Genomic DNA, 21,395 nt, shown 5'->3' with positions numbered 1-21,395 from the left:
TATATATATATATATATATATATATATATTAAATAAAAGCTCTTACGAGACTGATGTCGTGGACAGAAAGTATTTCCCATTGTGTTTTCGTTGTTTAAACTTTTGTGAAATTGAACATATTTAATCTCGGAATTGAAACACGCTTCTCCACAAAACACAACGTAGTAGCAGTTCTGTCTGAGAGAAAGTTGTAACTAAGCTACCCCTTAGCTTGCATCTATCTGGTTGCAGACCAACACATACTTTTATGAAAGAAAAAACGTGATTCTAAGAGCCATATTAAAGAACATCACATAAAGTCATAAAGTACGTGTTCGAATTTAGTGTAAATAGACCACGCATTTTACACACGTCGTAAACGTCGCATGGAACCCACATTACACACCTCGAGGCGCGATGAATTAGGTGCTTCAAAATTAACGCTTTTCTTTCAGACGAAGATATCCCGGCATGCATCAACTAACGATCTTTTGACTGATGTTTATTTTTCATTAAATTCCAGAGGAGAAATTATACTGGTGCGATAGCTCACGTCACGTGATCGAATCATGCAACTTGGATGGCAGCGGAAGACAAGCTGTTTTCGACATCGCTGCTGATTCTAGTTGTTACGGTTTAGTGGTGACTGATACCTATGTTTACTGGACTGATTTTATCAGTGGTGCCGTTCATGAAATCAACCGACATACCCACGAAGATAGTAACCTAGTAATGGAAGGATTCCACATGGATTCTCCGAAAGATGTTAAAAGATACACACAACTTAGTAGTAAGTTTATGTATTCTAAAACGCTGAGGTCGTTCTATGTCTCGAATTTTAAAACTAGTCCTAGCAGCATGTACTTGTTTCTCTCTTTCAATCAACCCTCTGAGTATAATGCATAGCGAATGTGTCATTTGCATTTTTATCAGAATATGGTAAACCCATTTTTGTTTTTTAATCGAGGATTTCAACACCAGTCCGCCAAATGTTCCGCTCACCATCCAAGCGCTGATCGGTGATTTCTATACACTGAACACCGACGTCTTTGAATTATCGCAGTTAATCACAGCGTTCACTGAGAATTGTCTTGTTTGTTACCAAAACATTTACAATTATGATATAATATGGATTTTGTTCGTCTTCTGACACGCATTCGTTCTTTTAAAGTAATCATGACATATTGAACCACATAAATGCGCATGCGCTTTGTATAAAGTGTACGTACAAATCACTTAAATGTGCATTTATTTCACATGCAGCCATTTAAGATGAATTCTATTGGAACTGTTCAGAATGCAACAAAAACTATCCGTTTCTTAATGAAATAAATTGTTTAAACCAAACTAAACTAAACCCCACTTCATTTCACAGTACTAACCACGATGTCGGCTGAACCCACCACTGACGTCACTGCTTCTAATAATACATACTTGAATATTTCCGGGGATATTAGAAGATTTACATATCCATCAAACTCCCAGTCGATGACCATTATTGGCGTTGTGGTTGGTATTGTCGCCCTCATTCTCGTCGTCGGTGGCGTAGTTTTGATATTCATTTCATTCAGGTAAGTCGAAAACATGGAGTTATTAGTATTGGTATTGGTACTGGTATTGGTATTCTAAAGCGAATTTCATTACATACAGATTTCAAATTAACAGCTCTCTGTAATGAAATTCCTGTATTCACACTCGTCATTTATCTAACTAACTTCTTATTGGTGCGAAACTCCTTTTTACAAAAGCCATGAGGGATGTTGTATTTAGTTTACACTGCCCAGTAATCTTTTTTTGTTTGCGCCATTCCACTGCAAACAGGAAGCTAACTCTTCGTGTAAGTTTAATGTATCTTATACTGGAATGCACATTAAAATATCATTCGAATAATGAGTCTGTCTATGAATAGAATACGTACTAACTCGTGACAATAAATATCGTTTTATTTTCTCATAATTATGTTTTACAAAGAACATAGTCTTACAGACGGGATTAGTACAGATACATTTTTTCCACTTATTTGATCGTGTGTTACGAGTCGTTTTAAAGTAGATTGTAGAATTTCGCAAAAGTCACAATGACATTGTTGATAACGTATGGAACATATTACGCTTCCCGAATATTGTCCGAGTTGATGTCATTATACAGGTACAATGCACTCCTCATATACTCGCTACTATGATATCCCCAAAGCACAAATCAACAAATGAGACATTGTGTTTGTCGACTGGTAATTATATTTAAAAACGAAACAAAACATCCACATTAATTATTAAATGGTTCATCGTTTTGTTTTTAATCTTTTTTTCAACACAATTCAGGAAACAGAGCGTGCTGTTAAAGAATTGTTTTGGTAACAATGTAACGGAAACAGAACTGGAACTTGAAGTTCCAAAGCCAATTTACAACGAAGTTGAATTCGAGATAAATCGGAATGGTGCAACGAGAAACCCCATTTACAGTGAAAATGGTAGTATGTCGGATCCACCAGATCACGTGCTTATTCCTGTTGACTCACGGGATATTCAAATAGTACAAACCCATATTTAGAAGAATTGTATTTGTATGTCGATATTCACACTGGATTACGATATATCGGTTTGTTTGGTATTGTATATCGATATTCACACTGGATTACGATATATCGGTTTGTTTGGTATTGTATGTCGATATTCACACTGGATTACGATATATCGGTTTGTTTGGTATTGTATGTCGATATTCACACTGGATTACGATATATCGGTTTGTTTGGTATTGTATGTCGATATTCACACTGGATTACGATATATCGGTTTGTTTGGTATTGTATGTCGATATTCACACTGGATTACGATATATCGGTTTGTTTGATATTGTATGTCGATATTCACACTGGATTACGATATATCGGTTTGTTTGGTATTGTATGTCGATATTCACACTGGATTACGATATATCGGTTTGTTTGGTATTGTATGTCGATATTCACACTGGATTACGATATATCGGTTTGTTTGATATTGTATGTCGATATTCACACTGGATTACGATATATCGTTTTGTTTAGTATTGTATGTCGATATTCACACTGGATTAGGATATATCGTTTTGTTTGGTATTGTATGTCGATATTCACACTGGATTAACATATATCGTTTTGTTTGGTATTGTATGTCGCTATTCACATTGCATTGGTATATGTTATTGTATTCATTCGAGTTTTCTGTACGTATTAGAAATTCAAAACGCATGTCTAATTGCAATGTTTTGTAAAGTATGTCATAACATAGTTTGCTATATCAATATTTTTTTTCTAAATAATCAAATTTATGACATGTATATTTATTTCCGCGATTCTAATCTTGTAAATGTAGGGAATCATTACTTATATTTCGTGTTCTGGCTTTTATAAATTATTCTTGATTTTCAACTTCCACGGCGTTAGTACTCACTGCCACCTTTATTTACGGGTTGGATGGCGACACGCGATAACGACGCCTTTATATATAAATCTTCATACGTTTGTTGTAGTATGTATACTCAAATGAAAAGTCAACGTCGTCTGCGTTTAACCCATTCAATTTTTCCAGCGAAAATTTCGGTACAACAATTTTCACAAATTCTTGTATTATCTTTTGGTATTTTTTGAACAAATGAACATACTTTCTTGTTACATTATGCTTTTGAAATTTCGGGGAAAAATTGTACAGGTTCATTTTGTGAATGTGACAAAAGTTTACACCGAGCCGTTATCATAGTACGCTATAGGTACTATTGCAATACGTATTTGTTACGCTTTCCATTTATCCTTTCATTTATTGTCCGAGACTTTCAAGTGGTACTAATTTTCTCCAAATGAATGAACTGAACTGTATAAGTAGCAATATATACATACAGTCCTTGTTCATTCGGTGAATAATAAATCATGTATTAAATTCTATAATAAACTGAAGCGTGCATTGTTCTCCCGTGTGTCAGTCTGATCAGCGATACGTATGCGACCAAGCACAGAAATTACCAACAATTACCAATTAGAATTTCGCACACAAAAAAAGAAATTTCGTCCAGATGGAAATAATAATTACTTTCACAAACCATTGTGCCGTCAGTTTACTGGTATTTTGACTGTAATCGTATAATATATTGGATCTCAAGTACAGTCGCTGCAATACGGAATAACTGTGAGTGACCAGGCATTGAACTTGTATGTTGCACATGGCTCGTACATGCGCGTAGTAACAAATACGACTCAGGCTGTGACGGCGTTGTTGACGACACAGATTATTAACCGTTTCGTTTTGGGAACTACATTTACTTGTATGCAAAGCGATAGGTCTATACAATCCATTGAATCCCGTTGTTCTAGTGGTACTATGAGGTGAAAACATTGCCTTTTGTTAAGCTACTTTGCATGAGAAATAAACACATAGCATACTAAAAAGTTCGTCGTTTGCGACCGTGTCTCGTATGTATGCGTCGGCCGGGTACCAATTGTTAATGAATGGTTGACCACGCCATGATATAAACTGATTCCGTATTATTGGCAATTATCACCACCGTACAGAGCCATCGACAACAATGGACAGAAGTATAGTAATAACCACACTGCTAATAGCACAGTTTATGACAGGTATGTAGAGATGACGTTGACCATTTCAGTTGTTGCCCCCCCTCTCTCCAATGTAACCCGATTCGTTGGTTCTTACACGTAGCACAAACACTTCTTCTTTTTTCCATTGGGTTTCGCTTCCTAATTTGCGTCTTAAAAAGATGTACAAGGAAAACAACATGGAGGAACTCTGCTTGGAAAGTCAAGTGTGAGCCTCTGACTAGCGTTGACCTTGTTCTCGCCTGGGATATCAATTGCCACTGAATATGCTAATTACAACGCCAGATTCGATTACAGGGTGTCAACGTCTTCTACTATGTTTTTATTATTTGCAACTTGGACTGGGCAAAGACACTAGTGTCTTTGGACTGGGGTAGGCTAAGCGAATTCACCGTGCATGGCCTTGAAAACCCCGCGGTAGCAGTAACAAATTAAAAACCGTGTACGTTGTGACTTGTGTAATATTACGCCTTACAGTTTTAACATGCGTCGCATTTGTGCAAGTTGGCACACATCCCAGACAAACGATTTACTCACGACGCACCTATTATTCCAGGGGAAAGAAAAGCACACCAATTCGTACGTAGAAAAACAACATTATAATCTGAAATGAGTTTATTATATTAATTATATCTATTTCACACCGGCGAAGGGTTGTTTGGTGGCGATTTCAGTTTTATTGCCATGGCGATGAAGGATATTACGTCAATTTCAGCAACCGATACACTGTAAGGTCCCAGCAAGTGCCCACAGTACACTCGATGTGTTTGGCTGTTGTCCGGGGTGTTACGGTTATAGGATAAAGCAAGTGGCCTTGGTGCCAGTCAACACACGTGTAAACACTGGAACTCTTGAATAATGGCCGAAGGCCTTATAGTCACTCAATACGAGTAAATGAGGCACCTGAACAGCGGCTGAACGATGTAGTCTTAGAGTCACTCAGCGCTAGTAAATACTGGAACACTTGAAAACAATGGCTGAACTACGGCAATCGAGGTGGCTCACAACATGGCATTTTATAATTTCTTTACAATTCATTTACATTTTGAAAATTTATTTTTATGTTATAACCCTTTTCAATAAGGATCTCTAGTAGCCTCGTGGTGCAAGGTCAGAAGGCGAGGTCACAGGTCAAAAAGCGAAAATGAAAATAGATTTTGAAATTGAAAGCTGAAATGATATTGAAAACACAAATCGAATATCGAATCGAAATGAGAATCTCATTGAAAATAATTAATTATGTTAAACTTAATGCGATACGCGGAAAACAACAGTGATTTTTTGAATTCAGATGGAAAATTTGCTTCAAAGTGAAAAATACATATACATGTATACCTATAGTTCAAAGGTCAACAAACACAAATATGGATTTTAAGAATGAAAATGGATTTTAAAAATGAAAACATATTTTAAAAATGAAAATGGATTTAAAATAATGAAAATTCAGTTTAAAAACAAAAATGGATTTTAAGAATGAAAGTGGATTTTAAAAATGAAAATGGATTTTAAAATGAAAATGGATTTTAAAAACGAAAATGGATTTAAACAATTGGTTTTCAAAATAAAAACTGATGTGTCTCAGAAACGTAAGTGAATTTTAAAAATCGATTTCAGAACCGGAAATGGTTATTAAAAAGGGATTATAAAATAAAGATGAATTTTGAAAATGTAAATGAATTGCAAACAAACTGTTTTATAAAATGCCATGTTGTGAGCCTCCACGGTTGCCGTACTGAAGGCGGTACCCTTATAGTCACTTAGCACTAGTAAAACCTGATGCACGTGAAAACTACCCTCTCATTCATTGCCATTTTAGCAAATTAAACCCTGAACATACACCACTCTCTTCTTTTGAGCTTCCCTTAAAAAGTGATTTCTGTAGCCGGATTATACATTTTAATAGAGCTGCTACATTGATTATTTTTAATGATTTCGATGATCGATAAAAAGATATGCGAGAATCTACAGGTGTCATATAAATAGAACATTTCATATCTGTGCCTTATTAATTATTTAACAATGTGCAAAGGTAGTCTTCGTAGAAATCAGGCTGGGCAGAATTCTGATACCTATACTAGTATTCAAAATTCTCCAATTTTTCGAGATTGTTAGACAATTTTTGAATAGTTTTATTATAGGAATGGATCTATATAATTGTATCTCATGGATCATTTGGAAAAAGACAAATGCAACAGGACCATCAATTACCAAATACTGACCGATTTTATGAGCCATGCAGTTTACATGTATAATTGTTATGCAATGGATTTACTATGTACATATGTATTTGGGTTAAAAACAACACAACACAGCGACAGGTTATTACACCGCATCACTCATGAACAAAAGCTTCACATTTCAGTGATAGACAGTGTAATAGTCATACATGTAAACTGTATGGCTCATAAAGTCGACCAGTCGATGAACTATTGACCTTTGTGCGAGGCGCAACCTATTGCCTATTTGTATCATCTATAACGCCTTGTATTTGGGGCATATCCCGGAGAAGACTCTTATAAAAGACAAAATCAATACTTGTAATATATTGTAGCATGATATTCAGTGTCATGTCACATAAAATTCACTCATAAAATATTCAATGGTCAATCACCCATGGCGTCAGCATAGCTCTCATGCTAAGGGAGTGTTGATGTCAGCGGAATAGGCATAAATCCAAACTCTCCGTAAAACGGGGTCACATTCCTATGTTTGTTCATGTCATGCTAATTAGATGTATCACGTGATGGAAAACAATTGATAACTATGTTTAAATTACAATTTCGCTTTCAATCTTGGCAATAAAAATAAATAAATAATAATAATAATGTCAATCAGTAAAGGAAAATCATAGTAGGAAAAAGAAAAACTTATTATATGTGTGATCGACAATCCCAATGAGACTGGAATTATGACTGAGTAATCTACGCTACGTGTGTGTTATACATTATTCCGGTATAAGCCGTGTATGACCACCACTATTTCACTGACAAACAAGGAACTGACCACGAGATAATGACAACATTTACAACACAAGAAAAGCGCTGGAATTTAAGACAAAGTCCAACCAATGTGTGGTTCCTATTTTGCATACTTCGAGGCATTGTGTTCTTGTTGTTGGTAATTCTGTTGAACATATTCGATTCACTGGTCGCAAATTGACCCTTACTATTATAGCGAATGCTAAATATTCGTAGATTTCTCACAAAGTGGTGTGTACATTTTCTAGAATATTCACATCATCGGGGAATGGAACTTCCCGAGACAGGTTCCATGCAAAATTCTCAAAATTTATCATGGCACGATGTATTTTTACAGATAAGTCACGGATATTGCATCCATCACGCATGAAGTAAACTTGCATACCACACAGTAGGAAGTTAAGATGGTCTGTCATATAGTTATTGTGTAACAGTGGACTGCATAGATTATAAAGTCTGCCAGTATTTGGTAATTGAAGGACTGGTCGTCCTTATCTTGTCTCAAATAGCTCATGACGCATGAAACACAACAATTATGCAGAGTAATTTTATAATCTATTCACGCATTCTCTACAATAAATTGTCCAGCAATTCTCTTAGCAAGGGATCACGAGGTCACACGTCAACCCAACTGCATCGCCACAGAAACTCTGAGTCACAGAATCAGGGAATGCGAGTTTTTTTAATAATATATCAGACAGACCATTCACAGAATGATGATTGAAACTTGTATCACTGGTGGTTCACAACTATCTTCAATCTAGCATATTTATAGAGCATACATGACGCAGTTTCAGGTACACCACCTGGGTTTTCACAGGAGCCAATCAGAATGTGGTTTTGCTAGCAGCTGTCTCACGATGATATGCAGGCAGCATCCTTATCGTAAACATCGTTTGTTATGTAAATCTCAAGCACACCTGGTAGATTCCAATTGTCCTTCCAGAGTTGTAAACAAGTATGACCTGTATGATTCGTGGTACATCGTGGCCATTCCAGGATGTAAACTCGTTCTTACAAATAAATAAATACAACATTAGTATATTAGGCCCATTTTATATAACATTTCAATCGTGTGCATGCGACGCAAAACTTAATATATTGCCAAATATTTTGATTTTAATTATTTCCATGAGATAGCAAATTTAGTATTTTTTGGCAAATTTTTAATTCATTATCAGTATCAGTGTGTTTAAATTTCCACGAATTAACATTTTGGCATTTTACGTCTGTCAAATAACGGCCAAATAAATACGTGGAATCATTAATTACTAAGGACCTGGCGTATAATTGGAAATTACTCCAAATAAACAAATGTCCAATTCGGGAACTGGAATAAAAGTATATTTGGTTATTAATGAAATAGTAGGGTGCCACCAGACGGTCTGGCTTAGCAAGTGCGTTGTGTTTCTCTCAGGAAGTTGACGCTGATTTTACACAAAGGAAGCCGCTCATCCCGCCATTGGATGGCGGCACATGGTGTATGTGGTGTTTACAAAGGACGTGCAGATGATCCGTGGTTCATCGTGACCAATAATAAAATGATTGGTTGTCCAACTGTGGGCGTGTCTTTTATTTCTGTGTTGTGCAACACCAAAGTCCCGCCATTTATTTCTCATGATTGTTCAACCATAGTCGTCTGCACTAGTATTGAGAGTTCTAAGTTTGGTTTACTCAGTGTTTACTATGTTGGTAAAACCGCGCAAATTCATTTTACCCCCACTTTACAGCGGTTTTCACACAGACACCAGTTAATTCCGTTACCCAATGGCTGAAGCAATTTCACATCGACCAGACACGCGGCACACGCCCCAAAACAGACGACGAGATTTGACAGGATCGGCCAATGCGCACGCGTATAAAACAGCTGGTACTAATATCCTAATATCCTAATAACTTATTTTGCACTCGTACAATGCAAAATACATATTTGATTAGGTTGGTTGGCCACCAAGTACCATCCTATGGCACCCAATTCATATATCACCAATACCATAGTACAGAGTTATGTTAACAGCGAGTCACAAATAAATTTGTATTTAATTAATTGTAAGAATGAGATTACATTGTGAAATGGCCATGATGTACCACGGATCCCTGTATGCACACCGTTTCTTCCCGTTTTAGGTAATATAATAAAAAAAAACATAGATTAATGCCGACATTTACGTAAACATTCCGTGCCATTACCACTTAACATAAGATGGTCAGTTTGCCTTGTTTTCGCGTTTCATCGGATCGGTGCATTGAAAGTGAAGAAACAGCCACAATATTGCTTACTGTACGTAGAGGTAACTGGATTCGTGTCACGTAACTGCACAAATACAAGCGCATGCGTAGATGTACCTGTATGATATGCGAAACAGCAACCACGTAAGATGTACTACATGTCACGCGTGGTGAACGTGCTTTGAACGTCCGGACCCGCACATACTCATCACCCCGCCCCCAAATGATCTCGTGTTCCCCTATTCTTTTCAGAAAAATCTCAAGAAATGAACGAAACTGTAAATTCTTTATTGCAAACAGTATTATTTGCGTTGGAGTTGGATATTATTTCGCATTTATTCGTTTTTATTACAATGAGACAATAGGTAACATGTGCTCAGACTGTTTGTAAATCCTTTTTGGACCGTAGACAATCCTTGTATATTCAAACCATGCATAGATGTGGTAATACAAGATAATCTGCCGTTTCTCATAAACTGGAATATAACAAAATCTAAGTCGACGGCTCATTGACATTTCGCCGCCATTTTTACCGCTAACATGATTCAATATTTTTACATACATTTTTTCAATATCTTTTTTGGTTACTATTGGTTACAATTCTTGGGGCATTTTTGTTTTTAAATTATACAAATTTATTTGATGAAACGTGTTAATTTATTACAGCTTGCGTCTGTCAAGATACTAAACTGTTATACACCGATGCACTGAATGCGGCGTTATATTTCCAATCTAAGCTGTGGTCATTCAGTTACGACGACGACGGGTTGTACCAGCGACTTCAGGCGGAACAGACAGTCGAAAGGAACGTGCTGCATGACGGGGTGTCTGAGATTAAAATTACTCTGGCCTACGACTTTGAAGACGAGTTCGTATTTTGGCCTGACATAATACGACGTACAATTAATAAGATGTCTTTAAAGAGTGGAGAAGTAAGCGTTCTGTTTGAGGGCATCTCGGATGGAGTGGCGGGGATAGAGGTCGATTGGGTGGCTAATAACGTATACTGGTCCGATGCCGACTATAACTGGATCATGATGTGCGATTACAATGGAACCTACCATCACACGTTGTTGAAGACAGGAATAGTGGAGCCTGGTGACATAGCTGTGGATGCCGTCAATGGGTCAGTGCACTGAACAACTTTTTACTACGTTCCCCGTCATAATGGCTGAAACACAACAAACCTATATCTTCAATTGCTATGAATATTTATAAATTTTGTAATTCACAATGAAAAAGTGGTTTGTATCGGCAAACGGAATACATTGGAACATTTTGAAATAACGTAAATAAAAAGTCATAATTCTCGGTATCATTTAGATTTATTGATATTTTAGGACTGCTAGTAGTATACGATATATTTGATGACATAATTATACGCGCATTGTGACCCATAGTATTGAAAAACGAGCGAATCCTGAAATATTTTCTACAATTGACCTTATTCGTGAATGGCCGCCGAGATCTCGTTGAGAACGAGAAAGCCACGCGATTTGTTTATGCCCCCTCCCCAATAGTGTTTCATTCTCAACCGCCATCGCGCCCACTGTTTCAAACACTATGGTTACATACGTCGGGGGGGGGGGGCAGTGGACGCGATGACGGGAACAAATAAAACACTATTTTAGGGGAGCCCAGTCTCGTGATTCTCTCGCTCCCAACGAGATTTCGTCGATGCTTGATAAATAAATCAACAAATGAGTAGGATTACATCATAGACCCTATAATAATAATGTTGACATTCAAGATGAGTTCATCATTCAGTCGACGCTTCAAACATCGTACTCACCTGCCCGACATTCGGGCTCGAACATGAATACATCGATCCTTTAATTTTCACTTGATGTTGACCTCCTCAACGACATGGCCATCTTTACGTTCGATGATGTTACGTCATTATACTGTCTGACCACGTGATGTAACTCTATTATGTGTACTACTTGAATCAACAGGATGCTGTACTGGGCCGATATGAATTCAGACGATCCTAGGATCGAGTCGTCTACATTATCCGGCGAGAACAGAACAACAATTATTGCCAAAAACAACTATTTGGTATATCCGCACGGTTTAACTCTAGATCATTGGCAGAAAAGGTAAAGCTAAACTAATATTTAATATATATTGTTTGTATATTAAGGAGTTCCGAACTGGACTGGTGACTATATATATACATGTAAACTTCTTCGTGCTTTTGCAAATGAAAACTTTGAGGCAATTTTTAAGGAAAAAAGAGTCCGCAATATCATAAAAACGGCAAAACTGTCCATTGTTACAATTAGTTTCTATAGTGAAATAACTTGTTCGATGGCATGGAATGACGTTATATATTATAACTTACTTAGTATATAAATCCCCAATACTGTACAAACATTAAACAAATAATAGTGTAGTACTTTAGTGCAAATAGTTGTCCGTTACATACATGTTCTCCCACAATGTATTGCTCAGTAATGTGAAGTTGATTGCAATTATCAAATAGTATTATTCGAGAATAAACTCATATATATTTGAGATTAACTATTCAGTAAACCAACCCAAGTAAGTGTAATATGTTTACTACATATCTATGCTATTGCAGGATATTCTACACCGATCTATGGTTGGAAGGACTTTTTTCTGTCAGCGTAACTGGTAACGTTTCAGACATCCGTGTTGAGTATGTAGATGGCGGTTTATATTATCCATATTATGTCGATTTAAGCAAGGTATAGTGGCTATTATTGAAATGTTATGTCAATAAAGGTATGATAACTAGCAGCTCCATGTGCATACAACTTACATAACCAATCTGGCGTTCAAGATCGAACTGAGTTTATAACTGTTGGCACACATCCTACTTGAAGATGTACATTCCATGGAAAAGACAGGATAATTATGGAAAATAGCATGACCCCTCCCCCGCCCTCATGTGTTGAAAGCATAACTTTTATCTTTGGTCTTTTATCAATTCTTTCATTAGGACTATTTTTTTATTAGCGAATTTCACTACCAAGAAATCGTCGTTGTACCAAGGAATAATTCTTCGGTGGAATCAGCTTTGATATACCCATTAGGTGACGCGATTCCCCTTGGCATCAGTTACTTCGACAGTGCCCGTCAACCAACTACATCCAGTAAGTCTTTCTTCATTAAATAAAACGTTGTATTATATACGGTGTTTTTTGGGAGGTCTAGTTACTACTAGTAGTTTGCTAGCTAGTCGTCGCTAGAGGGCGCGTCTAGTAAATCGCGTACTTGTTCTGCATGCGACTGTCTACCCACAATCCTCGGGGGCGGACATCCGGGCATTTTCACCGCCTGGCAACCCGCGGCGGTGAAAACAAGGCCCAAAACTCGCAGAAAACGGTACTTTGGGATAACTGTTGAGACTCCTCTGAACAGTGCAACAAGATTAGCCCTACGTGTGTAACATATATAAATTTGGTTGTTCGTGATTACTTCAAAGTTGAGTTTGTGTTGTTTTCTCGAATTTTCACCGGCTCGACCGGCGTTCCACAGCAGCGCGCACAGAGCCCATAGAAATGCATGTACAGTGGTGCGCGTCTTAGCAACGTGGAACATCTGCTCCGCCCCCGAGGATAGCGCCCACTACAGCTGTGTATTAGTGGTTTTGATTTTTTTCATCATAACGAACACTGGTGTGTGTTCTGTAAACGCTACATTTTTTGTTCATGATAAATCATAATTCGATTTGGTCTACAGTATTAACAAAACTATTAACAATTTTGTTAATATTGTGACTTCACTGGATTACGACAATGTTGCATATTTTAAAATTTGCAACGACTGATATTAAGGCGGTACTAGATAGTTCTTAGTTATTTTATAAAATAACACCGGCAATATTCGTCTAGACCTTTAGCCAATAGTAAATTATGTCTAATTGGTCAAAAAGTATCGAAATACATGTATACGAGTCCAAGTTACTAGAAAGCGAAGAAAGCTCCGCATAGCTCCCGTGTGAATACCCAATATAAGTAATCATAATGGTTTCATAACAATATTCGGGAGAATCAAACCAACGAAAATCAAAATAACAGTCAGAGTAGGTGATACGGGCATGGTCCTAAAGGGCAATGATCTCTGAATCTCGCGCCAATGGTAAAAAGAAGCATTTAAGGCCATGTTTACACAGGATGCAATAATAAAAATAATATGCTAAATAAATACTTAACATGACCCCAACGTAACTAGGGGTCAAATATGATCAATATTCACTCAAAAGCTTTTAAGAATACACGCATGCTGAAATGAAATAATTAATACTTACTATGTACGTAAATGTACGTGTGCGCAGGCTACACTTCGAGGCGACCAAGTGGACAACTGGGTGGCGCTCATGGATACTTTGAAGGACGCGGACCTCGCACTGACGAAACAAATGACACAGATTAACAGCGACATTACCCAGCGTCTTGAAGACTTGGAGGCAAACTCCAAATTTGGAGCCCGAAACCTAGAACGAGGAAGAGTTAGCGCCACCAACATGCATACATCAATAGGAGTGCCCCCCCCCCTACCGAATTCCTGGATCCGTCAATAATTACATGCATATCCCTGTTTTACTTAAGTCTGGCCCACCGGTGTGAGTGTGGAGGCTGTTATATCGAACAGGATTTGATCACGACTCAACGCTGGCCTATGGTCACCTGCAGGGCTTTTAGATCACAGGACGTTCGTTCTAACAATTGAAACAGAGCCGCATGTACGCGTTAGAACTATCAAGGTTGTAGAAGTTGACAAGGCAACGCAGGCCATCGAGACGCGACAATATCAGGAAGAAGCTATAAGTTTTACTTATTGCACCAGCTGAAAAAGGAAAATTAATATGCAAATTATTCACTTAATATGCACATGCACGGCCCTTGTGTTCTTCGCACACATGTGAGCTAAAATGCACGATGAGCGCATATTTCATTAACAAATTGACAAGACGATGTATGACAACCAACGGGTTAATCTATTCGTATAATATTTAGTGTCTGTTTACAGTTATCTGATCAATGTAAAAGTTCATAGACTGGCAGGATAAGGGTTATATAATAGTCACATGTACAATCGGTTGATGTATATTCTTTCTTCTTCAGATCCATGCTCAGAAAACAATGGTGGGTGCGACCAGTTGTGTGTGAGCGCCACGGACAATACTCACCAATGTCTATGTACATATGGGTATATCAAACAGGAAGATGTGACGTCCCAATGTTACAAAGGTAGTAATAATACGTTGTGCCTATTTGTTTACAACATGGAATGATCATAGCCGAATCAGTTGATTGTGGTGTCTGCGTTATTTAAGATCAGTCCACAGTCAGCTGGTGTACAAGTGATAATCAAATAAATGCGATTAATCCGCAGATAGATAATTACTATTTAGGGCAGCCATTAAAGTCCTCGGACAATTAGTGAAAACCGAAATAAATGTGACTAGAGGAAATGGATCACGATAGTAAATATAACATTTAGTAGTACATGTATAGTTAAAGCGGGAGAGTCGTCACCTACGCATGCGCCAGATGGCCATAGCGTGTCATTGCTTACAAACAAGCTTACATATGCCTTTGCGTTCATAGCGTGAGTTGTTATCATCGCTTGGGACTCAATTATATATAACACCCTGTTTTGGTCATGCGCTTAATCGACATGGTTTGTCGAGAAGCTTTAGATTGGATTGGAACTTTTCCCCTTACTTTATTCTTATTCTTATTCTTCTATATTCATAACTAACCAAAGGAGAGGAAACACATTAAAACCAATGCTTTCTGAACACCGTGACGTCAAATATATTTTCAACAATTCAAGCATAATATAAATAGTGTCCTAAAACTATATTTTTTATAACTTTGTATTTAATCACGGTATACAGGGTGGTAAAGTCGAAATGGGACATTTTATGCTAGCGTTAATTTATATGTTGCAGATGACCATTTGATTCCGGGACACAAGATCATACTGGCAAACGAAACAAGCATATGTGTTGCACCCTCGCACCTTGGCGATCTGTCCGATTTGTCCGAAGCGCTGCGGTGTGTTTTTGATGTCGACGTGACGTCACTGGATTTCGACCACGCTCAGGAAACGCTGTATGTGTATCAGCCATCAGAGAATGCAATAACACGTGCCAGACTTCGCGAGGGTGAAAGCTTTGAGACTATAGTGTCCGAGGCAGGACGCGTGACAGGTAAGTGAAGAGGGTTCCTTGCCAGTTATAAAATCGGATAGATTTGTTTTGCCGGAGCATTTAGAAAGTTTCTAACATTTTTCATATTATTATGCTATTGTAAACACATGTAGCGAAAGTCAGCCCTCGCCGCCTTTTGTAGCGAATTTCACTTCCCAATAGTACATACGTCTTCGACCCCTCGCCTGGATGTTCGTGATTTATGATACAAATTGCAACCGAAAAAAAGAGTTGTCATCATTGGCTGTCCAGTTTTTATCTTTCAAATACTAACCTATCACAACACACGTTGCTTCTTGTGATGACATCCCATAATTCTAGCTGTGGGCTTATTGCGTGGTGAAACTAGTGCCACTCTGATTACAATATAGTGAACCCATTTAATAATTGTTAATATAGATCTAGCGGTGGACTGGGTCTCAGATAATTTATACTGGACACGTGGAAAAATAGGAGAAGTGAGTGGAGCCATATTCGTATCAAGACTAGATGGTTTAAAAGCTGGTATGTTATTGAATTCTGGAATCGATGACCCACAAGCTATTGTGTTAGATCCGTTACAAGAGTGAGTTGAACATGATGCGTAATGTAATGCAATGTAATGTAATGTAACGTAACGTGATGTGAGTAACGCGATGTAGTGTAACGTAACGTAACGTAACGCAGTGTGATGTAATGTAATACAATGTAACGTGACGTAACGTGGTGTGGTGTAATGTAATGTAATGTGATGTTAGTAACGTAATGTAACGTGATGTACTGTAATGTAATAACATGTCATGTCATGGTCGAATTTATCTCGAGACATAAACAATTATTTACTGTAAGCACGTAACTATATGTTTTTACGCATAATAATCATGTACGCATTTTGTATATTTATTACGTATTAACAGCCAATATTAAACCAGTATGAGATGTACCTTCTTTTGGTGTGTATCGCGCATTTGCGTGTACAAATGAAATGTATATTAGTTGTGTGTTGGCATTATGTTTGACCTTGAATTAAATTTCGAATTTCGAAAAATAGTAAAAAAAATGATCAGTTTAAGTCTCCAAGTATGTTTCATGGCCGCACGTATCGATTTAATGTTCCCGTTGTTCTTTAAAGATATCTTATCTGGGCCGACAGTGGCGAATCAGCTCGCATACAGCGTACCAGTTTGTCCGGAAGAGACAGAGTGACGTTGGTCGACACTGATATAATCACGCCCGTTGCTATGACGATAGACTATCAAATGAACAGGTTAGTCTTTAATCGATCCAAACAAAAATGACGATTCTCAGTTGAACCTCTGAGCGCCATCACTTTCCCGCCAAAATTTTTGTACAATATTTTGCTTGTTTTTTTATGTATTTCTTCGCGATTTCGTTGTTTTTGGACAAAATAGACATACACTCACAGGTCTTGATCAAAATCTATGAAAAGTTATGTAAGCAGTTTGTTGGTTCATTTTGTGAAATGAAAAAAACAAAAAAAATATTTAGTTAAAAAATCTTAAATTTAAAAAAAAAAACATGATGAAGGAAACTGCTTTATAAACTGTTACGTTGTTTTATTTTTTCTCCAAAGAATTGTCTGGGCAGACAATGGAAAGTATACCATTGAATCTATCGGAATCGACGGCCAGGCGCGACTTTTGCTAGATGAAAGTACGCATCGACGAACGTTCAATGGAATCGCTAACAATCAGGTGAGTTTCCCGCTCTATATTCTGTAATTGTATTAATAAGAACACGTTTGGCCTTCCATCTAAGTTTTGAGTTGTCTGTAGTTTTCTTCATTTCATTTTCCAATCACATGATCGAAGTGTCCCGTAAATTCAGTAATACCAAGCAACACGTCTTTACTAACGCTAAAAGATTTGAATTGTGTTTACAGGATATCATTGCGTGGATACAAGTAGAAGAAAATTCGGTAGTTTTTTTCAACCATGACCTTCAAAGGCAAAAGAATGTTTTACATACATCGGGCGAACCTAAAGCGATATCGATATACGATGACCGACTTCAACCAACAAATCAAGGTAAGCAGTGCGCATGCGTATAGAGTGAGTCGATTTGATAGTTGACGTGTTTTTTTTTTTTTTACGTCTTGTAAAATTAGGTAACTGAACAAATGTAATGATACGAGTTGTTTCAAACTGGTGATCATAAATGATTAAAATACTAGTTAATTCAAAACAAACCGGTTATTGAAATCACCTACAGACCAGCTTTGATGTGATATTTGAACATTTATTAAACAAACGGACAATCTAATGAATAATCTGATGTCATAATAGGGTCTATTGCGTTTTTGCCGATTAAACATCGACATTTCCAAATAATTGTTATGATAGCGACTTCGCCTTCAGCTGTCGCCGATTCTTTGTAGTTTAAAGTTCAGTGGCGGAGTAAACATGCGATCAGCCAATCGCTGCAGTCGTTGGCGCGATCACGTGATTACCAGGGATGTGTCTCCCGGTTAAAGCCTTGCAAAGTTGCCACTACCAAATACAATAAGTAAACAATCTATTTATCAAATTCCTGTAATATATGTTTATATTCTCAACCCTAAACATGCAAGTTGTTGATTCTAACCACAGTCCCTCTACGTTAACGTCTTAATTGCTTTAGTTTCCCTAATTCTGTGTTACAGACACGAACCCATGTGCCATCAGCCAGGCTTGTCAACCCGGTCAACTTTGTATACCATTTCGCGGTGTCGCCGACTGTGTGTGTGATTTGAGCAATAGCAGCTGTGTTCCAGGTGAGAAAAAGACAATTTCACAGTGTGATTTGATGCAATGACTAAACTGTATTTTTTGTATTTATTGAAATGTATAGATTCATCCACGTATGGTTCATTTCGCATATACGTGAACAGAAAAACCTCACTCAAATTTGCATATACTTATTTTTTAGCCGAGATGTGTCCATTGAGCATTCCTTATGGGTCGCTCACTCGTACTTGTACAGGCGTGGTTGGAACAACATGTCAGTTCACCTGCCTCGGATTATTCAATCCAACGACCAGCGACCCTATAACGTGTGTGGAAGGGGGCATTTGGGACAAGGATGTTGACGATCTTTGTGCACTCAGTAAGTGTTTAAATGGTTCAAAAGACAATAGCCTCTTCTCTATTTTCTTTTGTGAATCTGGATCACGCAGTTCCGATGAGTCGCGCCCTCTGCGGTGACAAAGGCGTCGATGTGGCATACTATCCACATAAATAATCGTTTGCTTGTAGTGTGTATTCATTCGTCATTAAGAATGTGGTAAATCTCTAAAGACAAAGTTTTTTTTTTATATTTTCATGGAAGATCACCAATCAACGACGATGTGAACGTCCTTACACATTTAGGTCACACAAAACGTCAGCGCCCGAGGGCGTGATTTATCAAACATATCGCTTGGTGACTTTAAACATCGTAAAGCTGTGATATTTTCAGATCGGTCGTTTTATGAACAAAACAAAGGGTGTGCCAAGCCTACCGATCGAATAGGACAATATACTAACAGATGTTTTTTATCGTTTAATGAATATCGCAAGATATCACATTGGAGAACTTCATGCTAGTGACGTCAAATGACGGGATATACTACGTGGATATGACGTCATCAGATTATAGATATGGTCTTTTAGATATACCGAGTATATTATACTGTATGAGCTTCGATTTCGACTTTGAAGACGAAGTACTTTACTGGACAGATGCCTACCTGGAGGTGATCGGCACAACGAAATTAGACGGAAGTAATGTCGATATTATTGTACAGACGGACATAATATGTAAGTTTCATTTATACCACGTGTGTTGGTGGTAGTGTGAGATGGTCTGCGTCAGCTTATCTTCTACTATCAGGCTCATAGTACATGCGCACTGAGAAAATGTCATCTTTGGACGTTTTTCAATGTGACCGATATTTCATGTGTTTTTGGTGAACACATTTGATATGCGAATAAACTGTGTAATATACAAGGTGGATTTACGCCCCCGTTAACTGTGGATGATGCCATTTTATTCAAGGTACAGTTAAGGATACGTAATAAGCCGTATCTTTTTAGAGTTCAGTGTTTATATATGTTGAATTGAAGAGTAGCCAAAATAAAAGATGTTAACATTGTCCATCTGACTACATGATACCGGCCAGTAATCGTATTGCTTTGGTAAGTTGATTTTAGTATACAATGGCAACAGAATTCACGACTGGGTTCTCATCTCTCCGTGTTTAGACCCAGATGGTATTGAAGTGGATAGCAAGCGTCGTAAAATATATTGGGTGGATTCCGAAAAGGACCAAATACAAGTGATTGACATGAACGGAAATAACAGGGAAATACTTGTAGGGTTTGACTTGTTCGAGCCGAGGTCTTTAGTACATGGAAGACGCGACAGGTGAGTTAAAACTCTGAATTCACATCGCAGTTAACTTTGCGTCAGATGCGTCAGTCTAATTTACAAATCACTAGAATATCCAATTGGCAACCACCTGTTAATATAACATTGGTGGATTTTAGTGTCACGTGACAGCTTTGTTACGAGTACGTCGCCAAATCCACCATGTTGTTCACATTGATGACGTAGAGTCTCGTACTCTTCAACACTACGAACGACCTGTCGACAACTCTTTGTACAATAAGCGAGACGCGCAGTTATTGGCGCTGTCTGTCGCTAACCGATAAAAAGAATCGCCTGGAGGAAGAAAAATGTATTAATTTATCAAAAATCACATTTTTTCTCCTGCAGAACACTTTATTGGACAGATTGGGGAGAAGATCAACAGAAAATCGAGAGAGTGAACATTGATGGTTCAGATAGGAGGACGCTGGCTTCTGAAAATATGACACATCCAATGGGCCTTGTATTGGACGAATTGGGTATGTGTGTCGGCATGATCAGTAATACTCGAGTGAAGCAACTCCCATTTATTCCGCTGATAATGTCTAAAAAAAGTGAAACAGCAGCAACATTTACATAACTTGCATTTGCGTAATTGTTTCAAAACCATACCCCTTATTAAATGCTCAAGTCAATGTTTTCTTTTTCTTTTTTTAAATATTTTTTGTGACAGGCGACAGTTCAGGACATTGAATGTCACTGTTGTCTTTCTTGATTTTTTTTTTGTATGTGCAAATTGCAAGTGCTGGTGCTGGTGCTGACACATAGTGCATCTTTGCCACAGAAGTCATATTCATGTTTGGGACTACATGACAGGGATGTGCGGCCATCTTCCTATCCTGGCGTCAACCAGGTTCGGTCGAACACAAGCTCCTGCGGACCTTCCCCCAAAGTCGCATTCGTTAGTGAATGAATCCCGGCCCGTGGAGTTGGCCTTCCCATTGAGTCTGTGGCACCCAGGGTAGGGGTCGACCTTTTTGATGTTCAGCCTGAAGTAGGATTTGAACTTGGGTCTAGCGATCATGAGTCTGATGCGACAACCACT

At 37.9% G+C, this 21,395-nt stretch overlaps 1 protein-coding gene across 1 annotated transcript in view; it reads left to right on the top strand.

The window, feature by feature from the left end:
- Positions 1–4,378: 4,378 nt before the first annotated feature.
- LOC100328995 (LDL receptor protein 5/6-like protein) overlaps positions 4,379–21,395 on the top strand; it is a 31,411-nt gene continuing 14,394 nt past the window's right edge. The window contains exons 1-16 of the mRNA XM_006815699.3: positions 4,379–4,591; positions 10,444–10,903; positions 11,733–11,876; positions 12,362–12,488; positions 12,743–12,896; positions 14,871–14,996; positions 15,704–15,964; positions 16,364–16,529; positions 17,076–17,210; positions 17,538–17,658; positions 17,847–17,991; positions 18,606–18,716; positions 18,872–19,048; positions 19,501–19,740; positions 20,185–20,347; positions 20,699–20,829. Of these exons, the coding sequence (XP_006815762.1) occupies positions 4,540–4,591; positions 10,444–10,903; positions 11,733–11,876; positions 12,362–12,488; positions 12,743–12,896; positions 14,871–14,996; positions 15,704–15,964; positions 16,364–16,529; positions 17,076–17,210; positions 17,538–17,658; positions 17,847–17,991; positions 18,606–18,716; positions 18,872–19,048; positions 19,501–19,740; positions 20,185–20,347; positions 20,699–20,829 (2,713 nt within the window). The 5' untranslated portion in view covers positions 4,379–4,539. The remainder of the gene's footprint in view (positions 4,592–10,443; positions 10,904–11,732; positions 11,877–12,361; positions 12,489–12,742; positions 12,897–14,870; positions 14,997–15,703; positions 15,965–16,363; positions 16,530–17,075; positions 17,211–17,537; positions 17,659–17,846; positions 17,992–18,605; positions 18,717–18,871; positions 19,049–19,500; positions 19,741–20,184; positions 20,348–20,698; positions 20,830–21,395) is intronic.

Source organism: Saccoglossus kowalevskii, chromosome 1 (assembly GCF_978046115.1).
Source record: "Saccoglossus kowalevskii chromosome 1, keSacKowa6.1, whole genome shotgun sequence".
In the NCBI taxonomy this organism is placed as follows: Eukaryota; Metazoa; Hemichordata; class Enteropneusta; family Harrimaniidae; genus Saccoglossus; species Saccoglossus kowalevskii.
The sequence above is the reverse complement of the archived record's forward strand: the minus strand, read 5'-3'. Positions and strand labels throughout refer to the sequence as shown.